The sequence below is a fragment of the Mustela putorius genome, unplaced genomic scaffold, assembly GCF_011764305.1.
Source record: "Mustela putorius furo isolate JIRA1106 unplaced genomic scaffold, ASM1176430v1.1 tig00000421_pilon_pilon_pilon, whole genome shotgun sequence".
Classification (NCBI taxonomy): domain Eukaryota; kingdom Metazoa; phylum Chordata; class Mammalia; order Carnivora; family Mustelidae; genus Mustela; species Mustela putorius.
In genome coordinates this window covers 7,696,030-7,715,467 of record NW_025421375.1, presented here as the reverse complement: position 1 = coordinate 7,715,467, position 19,438 = coordinate 7,696,030, and the positions used below count along the sequence as shown (strand labels likewise).

General features: G+C 39.0%; 1 protein-coding gene across 2 annotated transcripts in view; it reads left to right on the top strand.

The window, feature by feature from the left end:
• MLLT3 (MLLT3 super elongation complex subunit) overlaps positions 1-19,438 on the top strand; it is a 280,958-nt gene that overhangs the window by 243,871 nt on the left and 17,649 nt on the right. For both annotated transcript variants that reach the window (XM_045079666.1, XM_045079667.1), the window contains exons 6-7: positions 15,839-15,914; positions 17,864-17,993. In XM_045079666.1, the coding sequence (XP_044935601.1) occupies positions 15,839-15,914; positions 17,864-17,993 (206 nt within the window). The remainder of the gene's footprint in view (positions 1-15,838; positions 15,915-17,863; positions 17,994-19,438) is intronic.

The following is a 19,438-nucleotide window of genomic DNA, read 5'->3' as shown; positions in this document are numbered from 1 at the left end:
CTTTAACCCACTGAGCCACCCAGGCACCCCAGCATTGTATATACTCTTAAACTTGTTCCTGTCGGTGATAACAGTGCTTTACTCCATCTTCTCTTCTCAGTGCTTTACTTGCATTATCTACATTCTCATACTAACAATGCAAATTAGTACATTATTAATTTCATTTCCCCCTTTTAGAGATGAAGAAACCAAGACCTGGAGAGTGTTACTTGCCTGAGGTCACTCTGCTAGAAAGTGGTGGAATCAGGATTCACACCAAATCATTATATTATTCTCTTCATTTTACCTTCACTCTATAACCCTTGAGTTTTCAGACTATTTGACATGCAGATACAAGTGCAAAATTCATGTCAAGAGTAAGATAATTACTTTAAAATTGTTGGCCACTTAAAAAAAAAGTTTATTTATTTACTTATTTTGGGGGAAGGGGGGAGCATATGAGAGTGGTGGTGGGAGGGGCAGAGGGAGAGAGAGAATCTCAGACAGAGTTCCTGCTGAGGGAAGAGCCTGACGATGGGCTCGATCTCACAACCCTGAGATCATGACCTGAGCCGAAACCAAGAGTCAGATGCTTAACCGACTGAGCCACCCAGGTGCCCCTGTTTGCTGTTTTTTTTTTTTTTTTAATAGCTTGTCCTTTTATCACAGAGCCAGTAACGGCATATGGCTTTCTGCATCCCCCAACACATCTTACTCTATAAGAATCTCAATACATGTGCATACGTATAACACATATGCACATATGAACATGTATATGATACAGCAGCATCATAAGTATAGGTCACAGCCATGTCCAAAGAACACCCTCTGTGTTTCCTGTTTTTTCTTATTTACGAGAAAATGTTACTGGAGCCCCAGTTATGAACAGGAGCTCAAAGCTCATGTTCTACATTTCCACCTTTTAACCCTACCACCCTTTATTTGTGCAAGAAAATGTTATCCCCAGCGATGACCTTGCCCCGTTTACAGAATAGGAGTGTATTACTGATAGGCCGGGCACGTCTAACCTTTAAAATACTTGTGACACAAGCAGATTTTGAACCTTCAGATGGTCATTCCTTTACTATGTGCTTCATAAAACTGCAGGCTAGGGCAAGGAGTGTATTCAGCTGGCTTGAGTCGATAAGTCAGAGTGACTTTAGAGATAACGGTCTGGAATACTAAAGCACTGAGATTCAAGATCTGGGTATACTGAGAGAGAGTATTTGACATCTGATCTCGTTAGTAGAATGTATGCTTACCACACAGAGGTAGTCTCAGATGGAAGAAGCCAGTTTCTAAAACAGTTTGGGGTGGATGTTTGCTTCTGATTAGCCTGGGTGTGTGTGTCAGATGAATGAGCAATTGGGAAGTCATGACCATGTGTTTGCTGTCATTTAAACCGCCATTCTAATCTAAATATACATGTGGGTGCCTAAGGAGACTTCTTTCTTTTCAAGAGGATCATTCTTAACAGCTCTCAACTCCTTGCCGACACACGTGAACTTTGGGGCACTTCTGTTTTCCTGAGGGCTACTCTGTTTTCTTTTACAAGAGGTGAGGATGATTTCTTTGCTTGCTGTATTTCTGATTTTTAAAGGCCAGCTGTATGTAAAGTTTATTTATAGTGAGCAATCACTTCATAGAAAAGACGGCTTCTAGGATGTTCTACAAGGTAATGAAAGAGAGGGATAAGCATGAGGAGAGAAATAAGACACGGGGGGGGGTGTTTCTATTTATAGGAGAATTCAGGAAAAACTTACTGATTTTAGATCACTAATTTGCATATAGCATAAACTAATCTAATTAAAAATTAGAGAAGTTTATAAAATAGGAGGTATGCTTTTCTAATATGTCATCGTGAGTGAAACCCTCATATGCGTTTTTTTCCCCTCAGAATGATTTAAAGTAGGAAAAAAAAAAGATACTCTTCTCCCTTGACTTCAAAGCATATACCTATATTTTATCTACCCTGGAATTTCTAAAATACATATTTAAGAAGTTAGAAGTTACCTAAGTTTCTTCTACTCATGATTGTCATATTATAGACTTCCTTTTATTTTCTTAGAGAAGCTAAGGATTAGGCTTATGTATTTTTCTAATCTGAAATGATTCTTTTCATTCGGAAAAGAATAATACTGGTCTTCCATTTTTTCATAATTATATAGCTTATTGTATTTTGAAGAGCCATATATCCAAATGTTTTTCTTTGCCTGTTCACGTGTTTTTAGATAGAAGAGCAAACAGTGTAAAATATAACTTACTAAAGTATAACACCCCTCATCATCTGTCTACTGGGTTTTTGGTAAAAATTAGTTACCACATAATTACACATTAAAATGTTTCCTTAATACCTTTTTGATAATCCTAGGGAGACTGTCTCTTTGTTTTTTTTTAAATTATTGCTATGTAAATTCTTACACAAATACAGGTATTTAATTCACTTAATAGTTATACTGTATGTCTGTTTGGAAGTTGCCTTACAGATTAATATATGTGACAAATATAAACTGAGGTAGATAGTAACAAAGTTAGAACATAGCATTTATTCAGAATTAGGCAAATTTTCTATGTGGGCAATAAGGTCTATCATTTTTTTTCCTAGAGAAATATGAGAGATACGTAGTTTTATATTTGGAATATCATAATGCATGTATGTTCATTGGCAGAAAGAAATTTTCCTGGAACTATATTCCAGGAGAATTTACCATATGGGTCTCTAGATATCCAAATAGCTAATTTTCTATATAAGTGGGTGAAGTAATTTCATGTAAATACTAATCTCATAAATTAAATTTTTTTCTGATGAGGTAGAACATACTGTTTTTATCCAGGCATGGAAATATCTAGAGGGCTTAAGAAACTTTTTTTTTGAATAGCATTTCCTTTCTAAATGTTTTCATTCCAGCACAATTTCAGAGAAAACAGAAGCTGATCGTAGTAAATCCCTTTCATTCCAGGAAGAGTCATATTTAGTAAATTCTATTCTAGAGCAGGAAGTAAAGCCTTAGTGTTGCTTCGCAGCTAAATTTCTCCCCCCTTTACCCCCCCCCCCAATCTTCCCCCATGGCTTGGCCCACACTCAGGGAGCTGTGCAATTTGCTCAGTTCTTCAGGAAATTTGTGAGAATAATACCAGTATTTCTTATTTTCTTTCAAATTTTTAGTCTATAAGAAAACACTACTTTCCAGACTAATTTGACTTTCAGGTTTCTAGCAGCCAGCTGGTAAAGAGGACATGATATATTACGCATTTCACATTGTTATAAGATAAAACCCAATCTCTTAGGAGATGTTTAAGTCAAATGCAATTAAGTGGAAGGACGAGTCTGTGTGTCCTACTTGTTTTTCAGCACTTGGTGTTTTAAGTAGAGGGGATTAAAAGGTACTAAGTAGCCTTGACTATATAGGAAGAAATTTGAGTGCTATATTATAAGCTAAATGTGATGAAGTTTTAAAATATAATGTATATATTTGAAGCCGACATGCCTGAGTGCGGATGCTGGAAGTTTGTGGAATTGAGTTTTTCCTGAATAGTGATTTTATGAATATGGAATGCTCTCGTCCCATGAAGATTAAACAACAAGTTTAGGTCTTTAAATCATTCTTGAGATACTGAAATTGAATGAGTTTCTGAGGATCAATTCTGAAACATTTCCAACCCATCCTCTGAGCATGCCGTAAATCATGTGGGCCACGGCTCTAATCGAACAGTGTGGATCTGAATCCTCATTAACTTGTGTGTAGGGAAGGGAAGATTGAGGAGAGCAAGGAAGAGGCCGAGGAGAAGACCTTTAGCCGGTGCTGGCCTGAGCTACCATTGTTGAAGGACATCCTTTGAGCTAATTTCAGTCCCATAAAAAAAAAAGAAATCTATTTAGTGATTAGTAACCAGTGGATAAGAGCAGAAAGCCCAAGTGAATAAAGGCCATAAATACTGAAGTCCTTGGGATAACAGCCTGTAAAACTGTCAGAAGCACTGCTTAAGTGACAAAAGATAGCCCAAAGTAACGAGAAATGCTAGCTCACTGGGCAATACTCTGTATTCTCAGACAGAAGACATAGTTTTCTCCAAAAATTGAGGTTCTTCTTGAATCCAGTACCTGTTCCACTTTATTTATTTGTAGTGGCTGGTGTCTCTTTGCTTTTAATTTATGGTTAATTATATTGCTCGTAGGACTCATGAAGCCTGTTAAAGACAGCAGTGTTTCCAAAAGTAGCACTTTGATTCCTGAAACTTCTGTTCAGAGCCATCAAGATCTACTTACTTGCTAAGAATGTTTAGCCTAACTAGAGTGAGTGGGTGAATGTGAATGTGTGTGTGTGCGTGTGTGTGTATTTTTTAAAGGCAGATGGTTAGGAATTATTAGATGCTGTCGAGCCTTTCTCTTGTTTTTGATTCAAAGTCTGAAGTTCACTGTTCTTACATATTTTTCCCTTAGGGAAAAATAAGTAAACAAAGCCAGAAGAATGTAAGTCCATATTATAAACTCTTTTGTTATTACTGTACACTGTTGAGATCACAGATGATTAAAGTCTTACCAGCCAGTACTTCAGAGGTATTTGCAGAGTTAGAGAAACTTGAAGACGATGGAATCAAGGGTCTTTATTCCAAACTCCTGTTGTTCTATGATGATGATTTTATGGTATTCGAATTACAGTGTTAGCCAGCACAATGACATGTTTTTACAGTTCTACAATATAACCTTCAAATCCCAGATGTGTGTTTGAGAGCTGTGTTTTCGGTGTACTCAAAGCGTTGTGCTCCTTCATGTTGGAGAATTCTGTCAACTTAGGGGTATTTGCTTCTCAGCATTCCGGCGGTGAGAACTGGAGGTGTCATTCACTTGAAGGGAGCAGATGTTAAAGGTTCTTGCCCCTGCCTCCCTAATCCCAAACACCCTTGAAGAAGAGAAACGTCCTATTACCCAAATAGGCATCTTTCTGATGGTGAGAAAAGGCGGTAAAAGGCAATAAATCTGCCTTCTCATTATGAAGTGCAACAAAGGATTGATTTATGAAGAAAGGCAACTGTTGGGCTTATATGTGTGCATGGAAATGTTGGTTCCTTTAGAGCCGGAGAAGCCGTAGCTTTCCTCCTGCTCTTGACAAGAATTTAATATTATTAACATGGGATGTGTTGATTCTAAATGCCACAGTTTTTAAGACGGGTACATTGAGAAGAAAACAAACAAAAAAAGTCCACCTCCGAATGTTTTCACATGAGCACAGTCTCTTAAATTGGCTGTGTTTTTGCTATTTTGGTTCATTTTCATTAAGAGCAAAGGGAATTCTCAAAAATACTTTTATTTTTATCAACTCTGTGTTAGTACCTAACAGTTTAAATAAAAATAAGTGTAAGTAGAGCATATTTAGATGTTAAGCTGTTTATAAAATTTTCAGTTTCACTTAATGTGTCATTTTCAGCAAACACTATACAATTACCAGATAGACCCACAGTGAAGATAATTTCAAATTTTGGGGGTGTGGGGGGGTCACGTTAAGTATTTTGTGTTGCGTTTTTAAGAAGGTCTTTGTGCATTTTAAATCTTTTAAATAAGTCTGTGTTACTTTTTATTTAGTAAGAAGCTTTGTTAGAGGATTTCTGCTTAACTTAAAAGTTAAAATTTAAGCTCTAAGTAAATTTTGAGCATAAAATATTATAAAACACAAAAATCTGGATGGTCTATTAAAAAAATTGATATGATACTGACCAGGTATATTTAGCACCTAGCACTCCTGAATTTGAAATCTATGTGACATAATTCAGATTTGAACAGACAAATTACAGATTTCAAACCGATGATTATCTATTATCTAACCAATGATTGAAATCTGTACAGGTTTCAAATCAATGATTGATCTTAAAGCTCATCTCTTTCAGTAAACACACATCCCCAGTGTATGTATATTTTTAAATTGTAGTTATAGCTGTGCTAACATACCATGTACAAGAAGGTACATAGAAATACTTGAAAAATTAAAAGAACAAGGAAATAAGTATTATGCAAATAAAGGTTCTATTCTTTTCTTTTACCCCTGTGGCTCACCTTACATGCACACCCACACCTAAGAACTTGTGGAGCGCTCTAATCTAGAAGAAAGGGATTCAAAGTGTTACCTGAGAAAAATGCACTATTATTTTAATTAGGAAGATACAAGGCTTGTAAAGACTTATTCCTTGCAACTATCAACAGTCTTTGTGATAAATAATAGACTGATAATGAGAAATGTTGCATTTTGACATGGTGATGATTGGATAGTTTCAAATCAATACTTTTTTTTTCCCCCAGTGGACTTTGGTTATTTTGGAAGTCAAAACACCATGGAAATAAAGGTCTTGGCAAATAAAACAAAACCTTGATGCCGCTGCTATGATCGTAAATCTAAGCTTCACATTTAATGGGGAAAATTCTCTGAGATGTCCAAAGATGAAAATTAATAAGACTTCTTGACGTTTGTGTAAGTCTATAAAGATTCTATAGGTGTCAATCAAATGCTCTTTGGCCATTTTCACGTAAGCCATTTTTTTAAAAAAACGGTCTAAAGTTAATGAGAAAATGCAGTTAAATGTCTTGTCAAATTATCTCTTCAGGTGTATCTGTGTTTTACTTCATTTCAATTAATTTCTATCTTTATGATACCCTGAATTCATTCTATTTAATTTACTTGACTATTTTAAATTTTATATTCCAAAGCTTAGAGCTATGGCCACATATAATGGACATTTAGAACTCTGAATTCAGTTCAGCACTACCCTTACAGAGAGAGGGAATATAATACTTGCACATTATTTTGAGCGTCCTGCAAGTGCTCCGCACAGGTGGGTTATTTCACAAGTTACTGAATGGTTGTTCTGACAACAGTTTCGGGTCTTATTGTTAACTGATGAGCGGTGGAGTTTTGACGTTCATTGGTCAGCTTCAGTAATGGTTATTTATGGGGCAATTCTATGAGGAAACTTGTTTTTTCTTTCTCTTTTGTTTTGTTTTGAGGCATTACAGCTTCTAAGCCCTCTGACTTGTAACTTTTTTCTTTCTCTGCCTTAATCCTCAAAATACACAAAAGCGGGGGGTGGGGGTAGAAAGACGGGTTAAAAGATACGTCTCTGGTATTACAACGCAGTGGTGTATTTTATGGCCAGTTGTGAAACACAACTTCTCTGCACACAGCCTTTGCTCAAGGAATAGCAAAATGCTTAGGGGTGGTGCAAGTGTAAATGGCCTGTTTCCAGAGGATTTCTCATTCCTACAGCTCTCAACAAGTGAGGGATTTTTGGAAAACATCTGGCACATATGCCATCTTGCAACAACCGGATTTTTTGAAAGATCATATGTTCTGGCCACACTAGTCAGTAGCAGCCTTCGAAGTACAACTGGTGATGAGAGATAAAAGACTTGGGACTCTTCTGTTTAAAAGAGAGGAAGCTAAAAGAAAATTATAGCCATCCCTAAGTGTGGAAAAGGGTCTCCTGGAAAGATTTATAGACCCTTGTTCCCCAAGGCCATTTTGTTTCCTAATGGGATTCTGTGTTCTCAGACAGGGGGTGATGGGCACAAATGATGACCGCATGTAATGACAGCAGTGAGGATGACAATAATAAGGAAGAAAGCAAATGCACTTGCTCTAAACAGAGGCACCACAATGTAAAGCCAATTATCTTGGCATCCAGGATGATTTTGTCCGTAAGTTGAATATGTGACAGAAATAAGGACCTTTCCTGGTTTGCTAATGGTAGAGATGATAATTCTTCAGATCTTTGTCTCTTAAAAGCAAATGATGGGCATGACGGGCATGACAATAGCTTTTGGTACTATAAGGGCCCAGCAGACTGAATGCATGTAAAATTTATCATCAAGCTCATTTAATTTGTCATAATATCTACAAATGGAGAGGGCTTGCCAAAGAGAGATGGGGTGTCTTCCCCGTGGTCACAGACTTGAGTAACTGTCCAGCAGTAACTGGAGTGATTGTCCAGCAATTTGTAAGTTCGTACTCCAATGTTCTTTCCCCAATTTCACCTTGTTTCCAAAGAAAGACCTTTGGCAGATTATTTGAAGCATTACATCTATTTTTTTTTTTCCCCCCTGGAGGTTGTATATATAGATTGTATGGAAAAGTTGATTAAGAAGACTAGATCACTTTAGAAGGCAAATAAAATAAATGAGCTTAGTGTTTTGTCTGATGTCAGTCTTTGTGACCAGTACCAGTACCATTCTAGGAGAAAAGTCCCTGCTTTTTAAACAAAACGTATCAAACTAGTGAGGTGAGTAGCCAGGATCTCTTGTAGTATTGACTGGACAAATGTTAAAAGCAATTGACACAGACGCACACATTCAGACCCAGGGATGAAGTGTCTTGTTTTATCACTGGTTTGTTTTGGGTGCTGATGGCAAGATGTCACACAAGATACTAGGGACATTAGAGGACATTAGGGACAGAGGGATATTCAGTATAGCTTTCACAGTGACATAAAAAACTATTCCCTGACTGGTGTTATAAAAGGGTGTTAGTGTGTTCGGAATACTGCTTTAAATTAATTCCACTTTTTCAAGGATAATCATTGTGGTAGAAAGAACTGGGTGCTGTGCTGTCCACCTTAATATCCCCTCCAGGCCTCTTAGTCTTATTGTGCTTTAGTTCCATCTGCGGTAAAATGGGGGTAAAAATACATCTTTTTGTCTTAAGCAGCTTGGGCTGCCTTAACAAAATAGCATAGAGTAGGTGGCTTAAGCCACAGGGGTTTATTTCCTACCATTCTGGAGGCTGGGAGGGCCAAGATCAAGACGCTTTCTGACTTGGTTCCCCTCTGAGTGTTCTTTTCTTGACTTGGATCTGGCTACCTTCTCACCCTGTCTTCACATACGGGGCAAGGAGTGAGTTGGGTGTGGGGGGTGGGCAAGCTCTTTGGTGTCTCTTCTAAATTAGGGCACTAATTGCATCATGAAAGCCCCACCCTCATGACCACATCTAAACCTAATCACTTCCCAAAGGCCCCATCTCCAAATACCATCATATGGGGGTTTAGGACTTTAACATAGGAATTTTGGAGGGACATAGTCTGTAGCACTTGCCTTTCTCATGATAGAGCAAATGAATAATATGGGAAGGTTACACAAAGATATATTAAGAGGTTAAAGTTATTGACTGGCATTTGTTCCCTCAGATTTTCTTATGTCTACTTTTCTATATCATAAAGTTTTTGTCTTGGGGCACCCGGGTGGCTCTTATCAGTTAAATATCTGCCTTCCACTCAGGTCATGATCTCAGGGTTCCTGGATAGAGCCGCCTGCCAGCTCCCTGCTTAGCAAAGAGTCTGCTTCTCCCTCTCCCCCTGGCTCATGTTCCCTCCCTCTTTCTCTCTGTCAAATAAATAAATAAAATCTTTAAAACCATAAAATTCTGTTCTTTTAACATATTTATTTTGAAGCAGGTATTAATATAAAACTAAACGAAAGAAGTTCTCATTTCTAGCTTTTTGACAAGTCACTCTTATGTCATTCTTGTTAGATTAACTGATCTAAGTGTTATTTCACAACTTTTCAATACTTAACTTTTCAATGCTTAACTCTGAGCTTACCTTTTATTGAAACAGCTATCACAATATATTAGCTATTAATGGGAATTGGCAAGAGAATGCATTCATGTGATGAACCTTTTTCCATACTTGTTTGAAATAGATGTCATTTTTCTTTTAAAATGTGTTAAATGGGGGCGCCTCGGTGGCTCAGTGGGTTAAAGCCTCTGCCTTCGGCTGGGGTCATGATCCCAGGGTCCTGGGATCAAACCCCGCTTCAGACTTTCTGCTCGCTGGGGAGCCTGCTTCCCCCTCCCTCTCTCTCTGCCTGCCTCTCTGCCTACTTGTGATCTCTGTCTGTCAAATAGACAAAATCTTTATTTTAAAAAAATGTGTTAAATGTATATTTGAAAGTTGAGTGGGATTATCTTCACTTTCTTATAGAAGAGGAATTAAGTAAGGTAGTTTTTTTTTTTTTTAAGATTTTTATTTATTTGACAGAGATCACAAGGGGGCAGAGAGGCAGGCAGAGAGAGAGGAGGAAGCAGGCTCCCTGCTGAGCAGAGAGTCCGACGTGGGGTTCGATCCCAGGATCCTGAGATCACGACCCGAGCCGAAGGCAGAGGTTTAACCCACTGAGCCCAGTGCCCCCCCCTTTTTTCAGTTTTATCAAGCTATAATTGATGTATCAAATCATGTTCTATACCTTAATTAATACAGTGTTAAACCTGTTTATATTGTGACGTGACTGCCACTTAAGTTCAGTCCACATCCATTTTAAACGAGACAGTCTTTTAAAAGATACTATATGCTGTGAAAAAAAGGTGTCCAATGATTATTAATTTTTTTAAAGATTTTATTTATTTATTTGACAGACAGAGATCACAAGTAGGCAGAGAGGCAGGCAGAGAGACAGGCTCCCCGCGGGACAGAGAGCAGGATGGGGGGCTCGATCCCAGGACTCTGGAATCATGACCCGAGCCGAAGGCAGAGGCTTTAACCCACTGAGCCACCCAGGCGCCCCTGATTATTAATTTTTAGTGAAGGAAACACTAAACTGACAAGAACCTAGTGGTTCTGTCATGAAAATTGAATAGAGACAAAAATAAAAGTATATTTACCCTTGTGTTTTCTTTGATTAATACTCACCCTTGACATAGTCTTTCTGGATATTTCTGCAAAAAAGAATTTCTATTGCAGGCTTTGTGTTTTCTTTTAATAAACAAGGTAGAAATTTTGTGGAAAAACATAGCAATGTGTCTAAAATAATTTCTGTTTAACTCTTAGACTGTATTTTCTCCCTTTCCCCTGAAGGGGAAAAAGAAAGGAGTAGGTTATTCTTCCCCTTTTTCTTTATTTTGATTGTTTTAAAGATCAAGTTGAAGTTCTGTTCATAAGTACATGTTGCCTGTGAGAAAAGGTGGAACTTCTGTCTTCTGATTACCTGAGGAGGAAGCCTGCTCCCAGTGTTAAGAAACAATGCCAGATTGTAAAAGCCCTCTCATGTGACCTGCCTTGACAGGTGTTCTCTTTGGAAACACATAACTTGTAGCAGTTGTAAACATGTGGTTTTTCTTACTTGTCTTGGACAAAAATAATCTTCTGTAGAAAATCTATTACAAAATGATTTTGCATAGCCATTTCATGTTGACAATTCCATTGCAAATCTTGGTAGGCCATCGTTTTGGTAGTAAAGATATATCTTCTTTGAGGCAAAAGAGGAATATGTGGTCTATTGTTAAAAAAAAAAAAAAAAGTAGTAGCAACCAAAAGCTGATTAGCTTCCACTGGAAGAGTCATGGGCTGGGAGTTTTTGCCTTACTTCTACAGGAGGCTTAGTGCCCTCACTCTGTGAGGACATTAACGCCTAAGCAGTCTTTCCAAGAAACCTACACACTAAGCTATAGAACTAAAGATTTTTTTTTTTTAATCTGAATAAAGTCAGGTTTTTATTAGATACTGTAAAAAGGCTTGAGCAGGCAAGGTGAGAAATCTCTAAATTTAACACTTAATGAATGTTTGATATGATAATGATTGTCGTAGAATTTGAGTTTTTAAAAATTTAAATTCAATTAATTAACATATAATGTATTATTAGTTTCAGAGGTAGAGTTTAGTGATACATCACTTGCGCGTAGCACCCAGCGCTCCTTACATCAAGTGCCCTCCTTAGTGCCCATCCCCCCTTTACCATCCCTCCACCTACCTCCTCTCTTACCACCGTTTCCTGTAGGGAAGCGTCTCTTATGGTTTGTGTCCCGAATTTGAGGTTCTTAAGACTAGACTTTTGTCACTGTGGAGCATGCCATTTAAAGACACTTCATGTCTAGTGTTTGATTACTCAGAAGGTCAGCTATAAACATGTGCATTGGGGCAGCAACAGGAAAAAGCCAGAAATTTTTTGTGTGTGTGGGTGGGGAGAGTTTTGATATTTCAAAAAAAAAGTATCAAATTAGTAATGGGAGAAATCAGAACCTCATTAAAGTTTCCTATACATAGGTTTTGGCACATGTAGACATAAGGAGGGGAAAAGAGGATGCAATAATCTTTTCAGTCCTTGGGTACCTTAGAGACCTTAATCTAGGGGCGCCTGAGGGGCCCAGTGGGTTAAGCCTCTGCCTTTGGCTCAGGTCATGATCTCAGGGTCCTGGGATCGAGTCCCGCATTGGACTCTCTGCTCAGCAGCGAGCCTGCTTCCTCTCTCTCTCTCTGCCTGCCTCTCTGCCTACTTGTGATCTCTGTCTGTCAAATAAATAAATCTTAAAAATCTTAAAAAAAGGGGCGCCTGGGTGGCTCAGTGGGTTAAGCCTCTGCCTTCGGCTCAGGTCATGATCCCAGGGTCCTGGGATCGAGCCCCACATCGGGCTCTCTGCTCTACAGGGAGCCTGGCCTGCTTCCTCCTCTCTCTCTCTCTGCCTGCCTCTCTGCCTACTTGTGATCTCTGTCTGTCAAATAGATAAATAAAATCTTTAAAAAAAAAAAAAAAGACCTTAATGTAGCCCTGTTTTATGGTGTGTGTGTATATATATATATATATATATATATATATATAAAATGTATATATATAAAATGCACCTTTCCTAGTTCATAAAATCATCCTGGATTTGCATTTTTGGAGAGTAGGTCTGTATTTTATTTTAAAATAAAATCATATTTAAAGTGAAGAACAGCTCCATTTGGCTGGATTTGATAAAATATAAGACCATGTCGGCCTCATCTAGTAGCAGAATGGCTTTCAAACAGTTAACATGTAGTTGAGTTCATGGTCTGGCTGGGTGAGTTGAAGGTCCATCCACTATGACATGATTTTGTACATGCTTCTTAGATGTTTTTATTGAGAGGTAACTGCATTCTTTCTGAGTGTTTTCTTGCAAAACACTTTGATGAGTATAAAGGGATACTACTTACATCAGTAAGTTTCTCATTTTTCTTGTGATGCTTTTTTTTCTTTTCCCTCAGACACTTTCTTAAATTTATGATTCTTTCCCAAACATGCTTCTGCATTTAGAGGAACAAAATGACTAACATAGTATCAGTGGTGTTCTACTTGGAATTTTCGCTAATATCATTTGTTTGAACTTTTATAATATAAATATACCTGGACCCCTACACCAAACCCATTTAATCAGAATTTCCTCATGTAGAGAATCCCCCAACTGATTCTGGTCAGTATCCATGGCCGTAGCTCTCCAGAACCTTGATCATTGGGTCTTAAAAGTCTGGTTGGTCCTCAGAACAGCAGCAGCAGCATCGCTCAGAAAATCTTTATGGAATCCAAGTTCTCATCCCAATCCCAGAATTATTGATTCAGGAACTCTGGAGTGGACCCAGCTGTCTGTGTCTTAACAAGTCCTCCAGGTAATTCTAATGCCCATGGAAGTGTGAGACTCCTTGTCTCCTTGGCTCCCAAACTGTAAGTCCTTGTCCTGGTTACAAAAACATTCCAGGACATGGGATTTGCTGGCCATCATTCAACATTTTATCTTCTCCATTCACCTCTGTTGCTTTAACGTTTCTATTTTAATATTGTCAGTGAATTAATGTGTCTTCTATCATGAACCGCAAATGCTTTGTGGATCAGGCATGGTGGTTGTGATAAACATTGAGTGAAAGCCTCTGTCTCCTGTTGTATTATGTTCTTCACTCTTCGTCAGTTTTCTGATGGTTGGTAACTGGATTTATTAACCTTGTTTGTGGTTAAGAAGCTAAAAGAAGGCTGCCTGCAGGTTTGGTTCTGGCATTGGCATGATGCTTGAGACAGATGGATCAAGTTTAGCGTGGGGTGGTTGGGGAGATGGCCACCATACCCTCTTGCTTTCCTAATTAATGTCACTCTCAGCAAATAGCTCTGGCAGAACGGCCCCTTTAAGTCTGGTGCAACATGACTGGTCCAGCAGGAGGGGGAATTAGAGCTCTCTCCACTCACTGTAAGGAAACCTCTCTTTTGGCTCCCAAATGGTTTCCAGAGCTATCAAAATAATACCGTTTGCAGACACTTTTCATGGCTGAAAAGAACAACTTGGAGAGGAAAAGGAGTACTCCACGGCTGCAGGGAGAAATGTTTTGCAGCTGGGCATTGCACAGAACTGCTCACTGAGTGCCCTTGCACAGTGTAGCTCCCCTTTGTGGTTCAACAGTGGAAGAACCACTCAACAGAAATGAAGGGTCCCTCACACGGGCGTTTGTGCTTGTACACCGGCTCTTCTTTGTGGGCCATGGACCGCAACGTGTCGGACATTGTACTGCAAATCTCAAGTAAATCTCTCAGTGGTGAAGGGCTGGTGGCCGTCTGCTGCTCATTAGAGATCCTGTCTGGCTCTTTTCCTGCGGAATGAGTGGTAGATTGCTGACACCTGTTTTCCCATCCAGCCTGAGGATGTGAAGTGTGCAGTAGGAATGCCTGAAAGTGCTTCCTTGTGTCCGAGTCTGGATCTTGGTGTTGCCTGCAGAGAAGGGGGTTGGGATTCAGTGCTGGGAACGGAGATGAAAAGGAATCTGTGGTGAGAAAACCTCATTATAAGCTGAACTGATATTCTCCTCCTCATTTAGTGGCCTCTGTTGGTGCCCATGGTGCTCTTAGTTTGTCTTCCACATGGCCCCGTAACTTAGTCCCCAAGAGAACCAAGTCGGAAGGAGAGAGATTGATCTTGGGCATGAAAAGACCTCATCTATGTCTCAGATAACAAGTTGAGACTGTGAGCACATTAGAAATGGGATAGAAGCAGTCCAACATTAAGTTATTATTTTAAATTTGGCCTAAATACATAAAATTCAAGTGTGTTATCGTATGATCAATTTCTTTGCACAGTTCTTTCCATGTATTTGTTCTTCCCACCTTTACCTACTGTGAAGCCTCATAAAACCTGGCAGATGATAGAGCAGAGGACCTCATGCTCTGCCTTCAGTCCCAGATACAGAGTGCTTGCTGTATGCATGCATTTGCTAAGTATGAGAGGATAATAAGCTCAGGAGAGAGCCCCACACCCCTGCCTTTTCAAGTCCCTGCAGTCTACTGGAGAGGAAGGACAAACATCAGAGGCAGCATAACACCACAGCGTATCAGATAAACAAACCGATGAGATCCACATTTTCCGTGGGTTTGGAGAAGGAAGACAGCTGTGAGTTGGGCAGGTCAGGGAGGATGTGGAACTTGTTCTGGGTATCAGAGGTTGAGGAGAATTCATGATGAGAGAGTAGGGCACATGTATGATGTTCTTTCCCTGCATTCGTAGGCTGTGGAATAGAGAGTGGTGTGTGGGTGTGGGTGTGTGTGTGTATGTATGTGTTTAAAGTAGTGGCAACATTTCCCACTGACTCATGTGTGTGACTTGGCCAGATCTCGTTGTGAACATTACCTCTATTTGTGAACTCTGGATGAATGGGGTTAGGGTTGGGTCATGGCCTTGGACCAGAGTGAAATTAACTGGCTCATAATGTGATTGAACTAATGACCTTGGCCTCATTACCACTATGTTTTAGCTGGTTGAGTCAATCAAACATTGCAGAAAGGGTAATCAAGGTAATCTTTTAAAAGAGATTTGGATAGCAGTAAACACAGGAGTGAAATCAAAGCCAGGTTCTTCTGTCCTGTAACACCCAGGTGTTGGTCTCATCATCCTTGTTTCTGCATCTAGTAAAAACATGGTGGACAAAACAAAAAGGATACCATAGTCCTCCTGGGCCACTGTTTTTGGCATAATGCAATGTGTGTTAATTTTTCTTGCACAGAGTGGGACTGTTTTTGCAAAGGAAACTGTTTTTGAGCAGTAATGTTGTTTTTTTAATGTTAGATGTGTTGTGTACCATCAATTTATTGATGATGGCTTTCTCTTCTTCTTTAAAGTCTGAACAGCCCAGCCCTGCCAGCTCCAGCTCCAGCTCCAGCTCCAGCTTCACGCCATCCCAGACCAGGCAACAAGGTATCCGTATCTCCCAGGCAAACGATGAGACCTTTTTCTCATAAAACATCTTAATGAGTTGATTTATGGTCTGTTTTCTACTGTTTTATTATTTGAATGATAACTTGGCTTTTATGCAGTTGTATTTATTTCCCCTAGGAATGCACTTGAGTATTGTTCTGATGTATGAGGCCAACCTCTAGAAATTCCCCTTTTGCCAGTCCCTGCCATCAGGGTCCCATTTTACAAAAGGATTATAGACACAGCCCATTCCAGGGAGCTCCCAAAGGAAATACAATAGCAAAAGCTGGAGTTGAGAGGCTCTGACATAGAGAAATAGGTTTTTACTCTCCCTTCTGGATGTCTTTCATTTCATTTATTTATTTATTCTACAGATTAATAGACCTGTTTTCTTTGGCAAGTGTTAGTTTGCTGTCTTTAAAATTTATTTTCCCTCTACTTGAACTTAAATTTAAATGTAAAGAAATCTAACAAATTTAAGCCAGAATGTTAAATATATATTTTATATTTTTTTGGTGTGTGGAAATCTTCAAATAAGGGCTCCTTTTTTTTTCCCCCAACATGAGAAGTGAGATTATATGAAGGAGTAATTTGGTTTTAAGCATCGTGTTACACATTAGCTCTTTCAATGGCCGCACTCAGTTCCCGATGGCCTCGTGTAAGTTTTGACAAGGATTAAATTGTTTTTTTTTTTTTTGTTTTGTTTTAAAGATTTTATTTATTTATTTGACAGAGAGAAATCACAAGTAGTCGGAGAGGCAGGCAGAGAGAGAGAGAGGGGACAAGGATTAAATTGTTGCGTGTATTTGAGCTACGGCTAAACTTCCAGGAAAAAATAAAAGACACTGATGATTTGGACTACTCAGATTTCTTCTTACATTCATTTCCAAATATACAAGCCCACTACAAAAGCAGAGAAATTTGGGTTTTGCAGAGTGGGAAACTGCAGAGAATCAATACTTATTTTAGAGTTGACCGATAACTCAGATATTCATGTCCTAGATTAGACTTTAGGAATTGCCTAATCCAGAATAAAAGTGCCTCTCACTCTCTTGATTGCCTCCACAATCTCTTCTTTAACATAAAAGAGTGATCTTGTTTTCATCACATTTAGAGCAGTCACGTGAAAATAAGCCACACTGAATTTTGTTTTTTATTTTTATTTTTTTCCCCCCAGTTAGGTCCTGTTCTAGAATAAAAACTAGTTATGACTTAGTTTTTTTCTCTCGCATCTAATACTGGATACTCTCTTGAACTTTCTGGGCACCTGACTTATTGCATGGTTTTATTTATGTAAATATATGCTGGTATTTTGCCAGGAATTTCTTAAAAGGTAAAATAAAAATTGGCTGCATAAAATTGTTGCTTGAACAAGACCTTGTGTCCAAGATCAATATGAAGATCAGAGATAGGACATTACACCATGGAATTGAAATACTTTATAATCTGAACTTGACTGAAATGCTTGCTTGACCTGAAATTGACCTTGAAATAAAAGGAACAGCTAAACCTTAATAGATCAAAAACTACCACACAAAGGCTGCATTGCCAAGAACAAGTTACAACCACGGTGATTTATTAGCCTCAACTTTTCAATACATGGATTAACCTAACAAAACATTCAATTTACTAATAGATCTTTCTGTTCCTCTTTAGGTGTAATTTTTCTTAGGGAAGAAAAAATACATAGAAAAACATTCCTAGGACATAGAGATTTTCCAGTGAATATCCTAGGGCATCTGTTGTGAAAACAGTAGTGTTTTGGTTATGTGTTACATTCCAGAAACTACCAAATTTGTTTTGTCAATTGTATAAATATATATAGCCATTTGGGGGGGTTTGGGGGGAGGGGGGCCAACGTTCAGTGCTGGCGAGCAGTCCCCTATGTCCAGTATGGCTAAGGGTGTATGAAGTAGTGTGTTTAATTGTGGCACGCTGTCATTCCTCAGGTCCTTTGAGGTCTATAATGAAAGATCTGCATTCTGATGACAATGAGGAGGAATCAGATGAGGCAGAGGATAATGACAATGACTCTGAAATGGAGAGACCTGTAAATAGAGGAGGCAGCCGAAGCCGCAGGTGAGTGTCTTGGCACGAACGCGTCTCCCTGCAATGCAATCATGCCTTTTCCCCAGACTTACCAGCATAACCATGGTGAAGGTGTGCAATACCCAAAACAGTGGTAGAAAATGGTCACATTCATTTAAATTGGGTCACCTAGGCATGCTTATCGTCATCCTTTCTACAGGGAACTGTGTATCCCTTTTCTCAGAAAGCAGAGGCTTTTTCTCTACAAATTCTATAGGGAGAACATCCTATCAGGAGTCCTTGTTCTTTAAAGTCTGTTCCAAGGTGGCAGGACTGACTGTTGAAATCAACTCCATTTTCATTTGAAGAGTTTCTGGAGAGCCACTGCTATAGCCTCAGAGTTTGAGGCAACATGTTTGCTGTTTGTAGTTAGAAAGACATAATTAGCGTCAGTGAATTATGTGTGTGACCTAATTAAAACTAGGATCACCTGTGTGTGTTTTCCAGCAAATAAATTCCTTTTAAGTGTACTGACAATTAGGTTCCTTAAGTAGCTTTAATGCTGTGAGGCATAATTCCACATTATAAGATGGTAATTCATGTCACTTATAATTAATAGTCAACTTGAAATTGCCTTGAGGGTTTTATTTCTTTATCATGAGGAAAACAAATAGGCATGCTTACTTGAATGTGTTTGAGTAGAAAAAATATGAATCTACTTGAACTTAAAATCCAATTACATTTGTAATACATCGCATCAAATCTTTTCCCGTTATCCATTACTGTGTAGAAGGCCCTAGAATTCCTCAAAAGAATACCTTCTTAATCCCAGCTGGACAGATCATGTGTTTCCTAATTGGTAATTCCTTGGGATCCTGGGAGAAGGGCTCCCGGAGTGAGTATATGCGCCCTATCAGATCTTTTGGCAAAGCTTCCCTGCGGCCATAATCAGTGTTTAACACCCACCTTCTCTTTCTCCACCTTGTCTCCCAAACTCACCCAGCTCCCTCGCTCTCTATCTATATGTATTTTTTTTCTCAACAGGAGAAAACAAGGAGCCTTAGAGCCTTGGTGTTATAACATTTCCCTTTAGAACTCTTTAATCTGACAAGACAGAAACTAACTCGTAGGACAGGAAGATCTAAAAATGGACTGGAACATGGCAGTGAGCATATTGATACCCACCTGACTGCTGGCAGCTCTCAGATTTACCTGATGAGAAACGCATGACCTATTTAGGCAATTTCCAGTTACACTCTTATTTAGAAAATCTAGATATGCCGTGATGGGCTATGGCCCACCCACTCACTGCCCTGTGCCCTGAGTCGGGGTGGGTCAAATCACACAGGCTTGTGAGCTGTCTGATGGGATCTCCGTTGTTGCAGATTGCCTGCTTCTCCCCCCGCCTGACATGGGCTGTTAGTACGGCAGCGCCAGTGTAACATTTGGTCTTCCTTGCACTTGCGAAGTCTCAACTGTTTAATCAGTTTAAATAC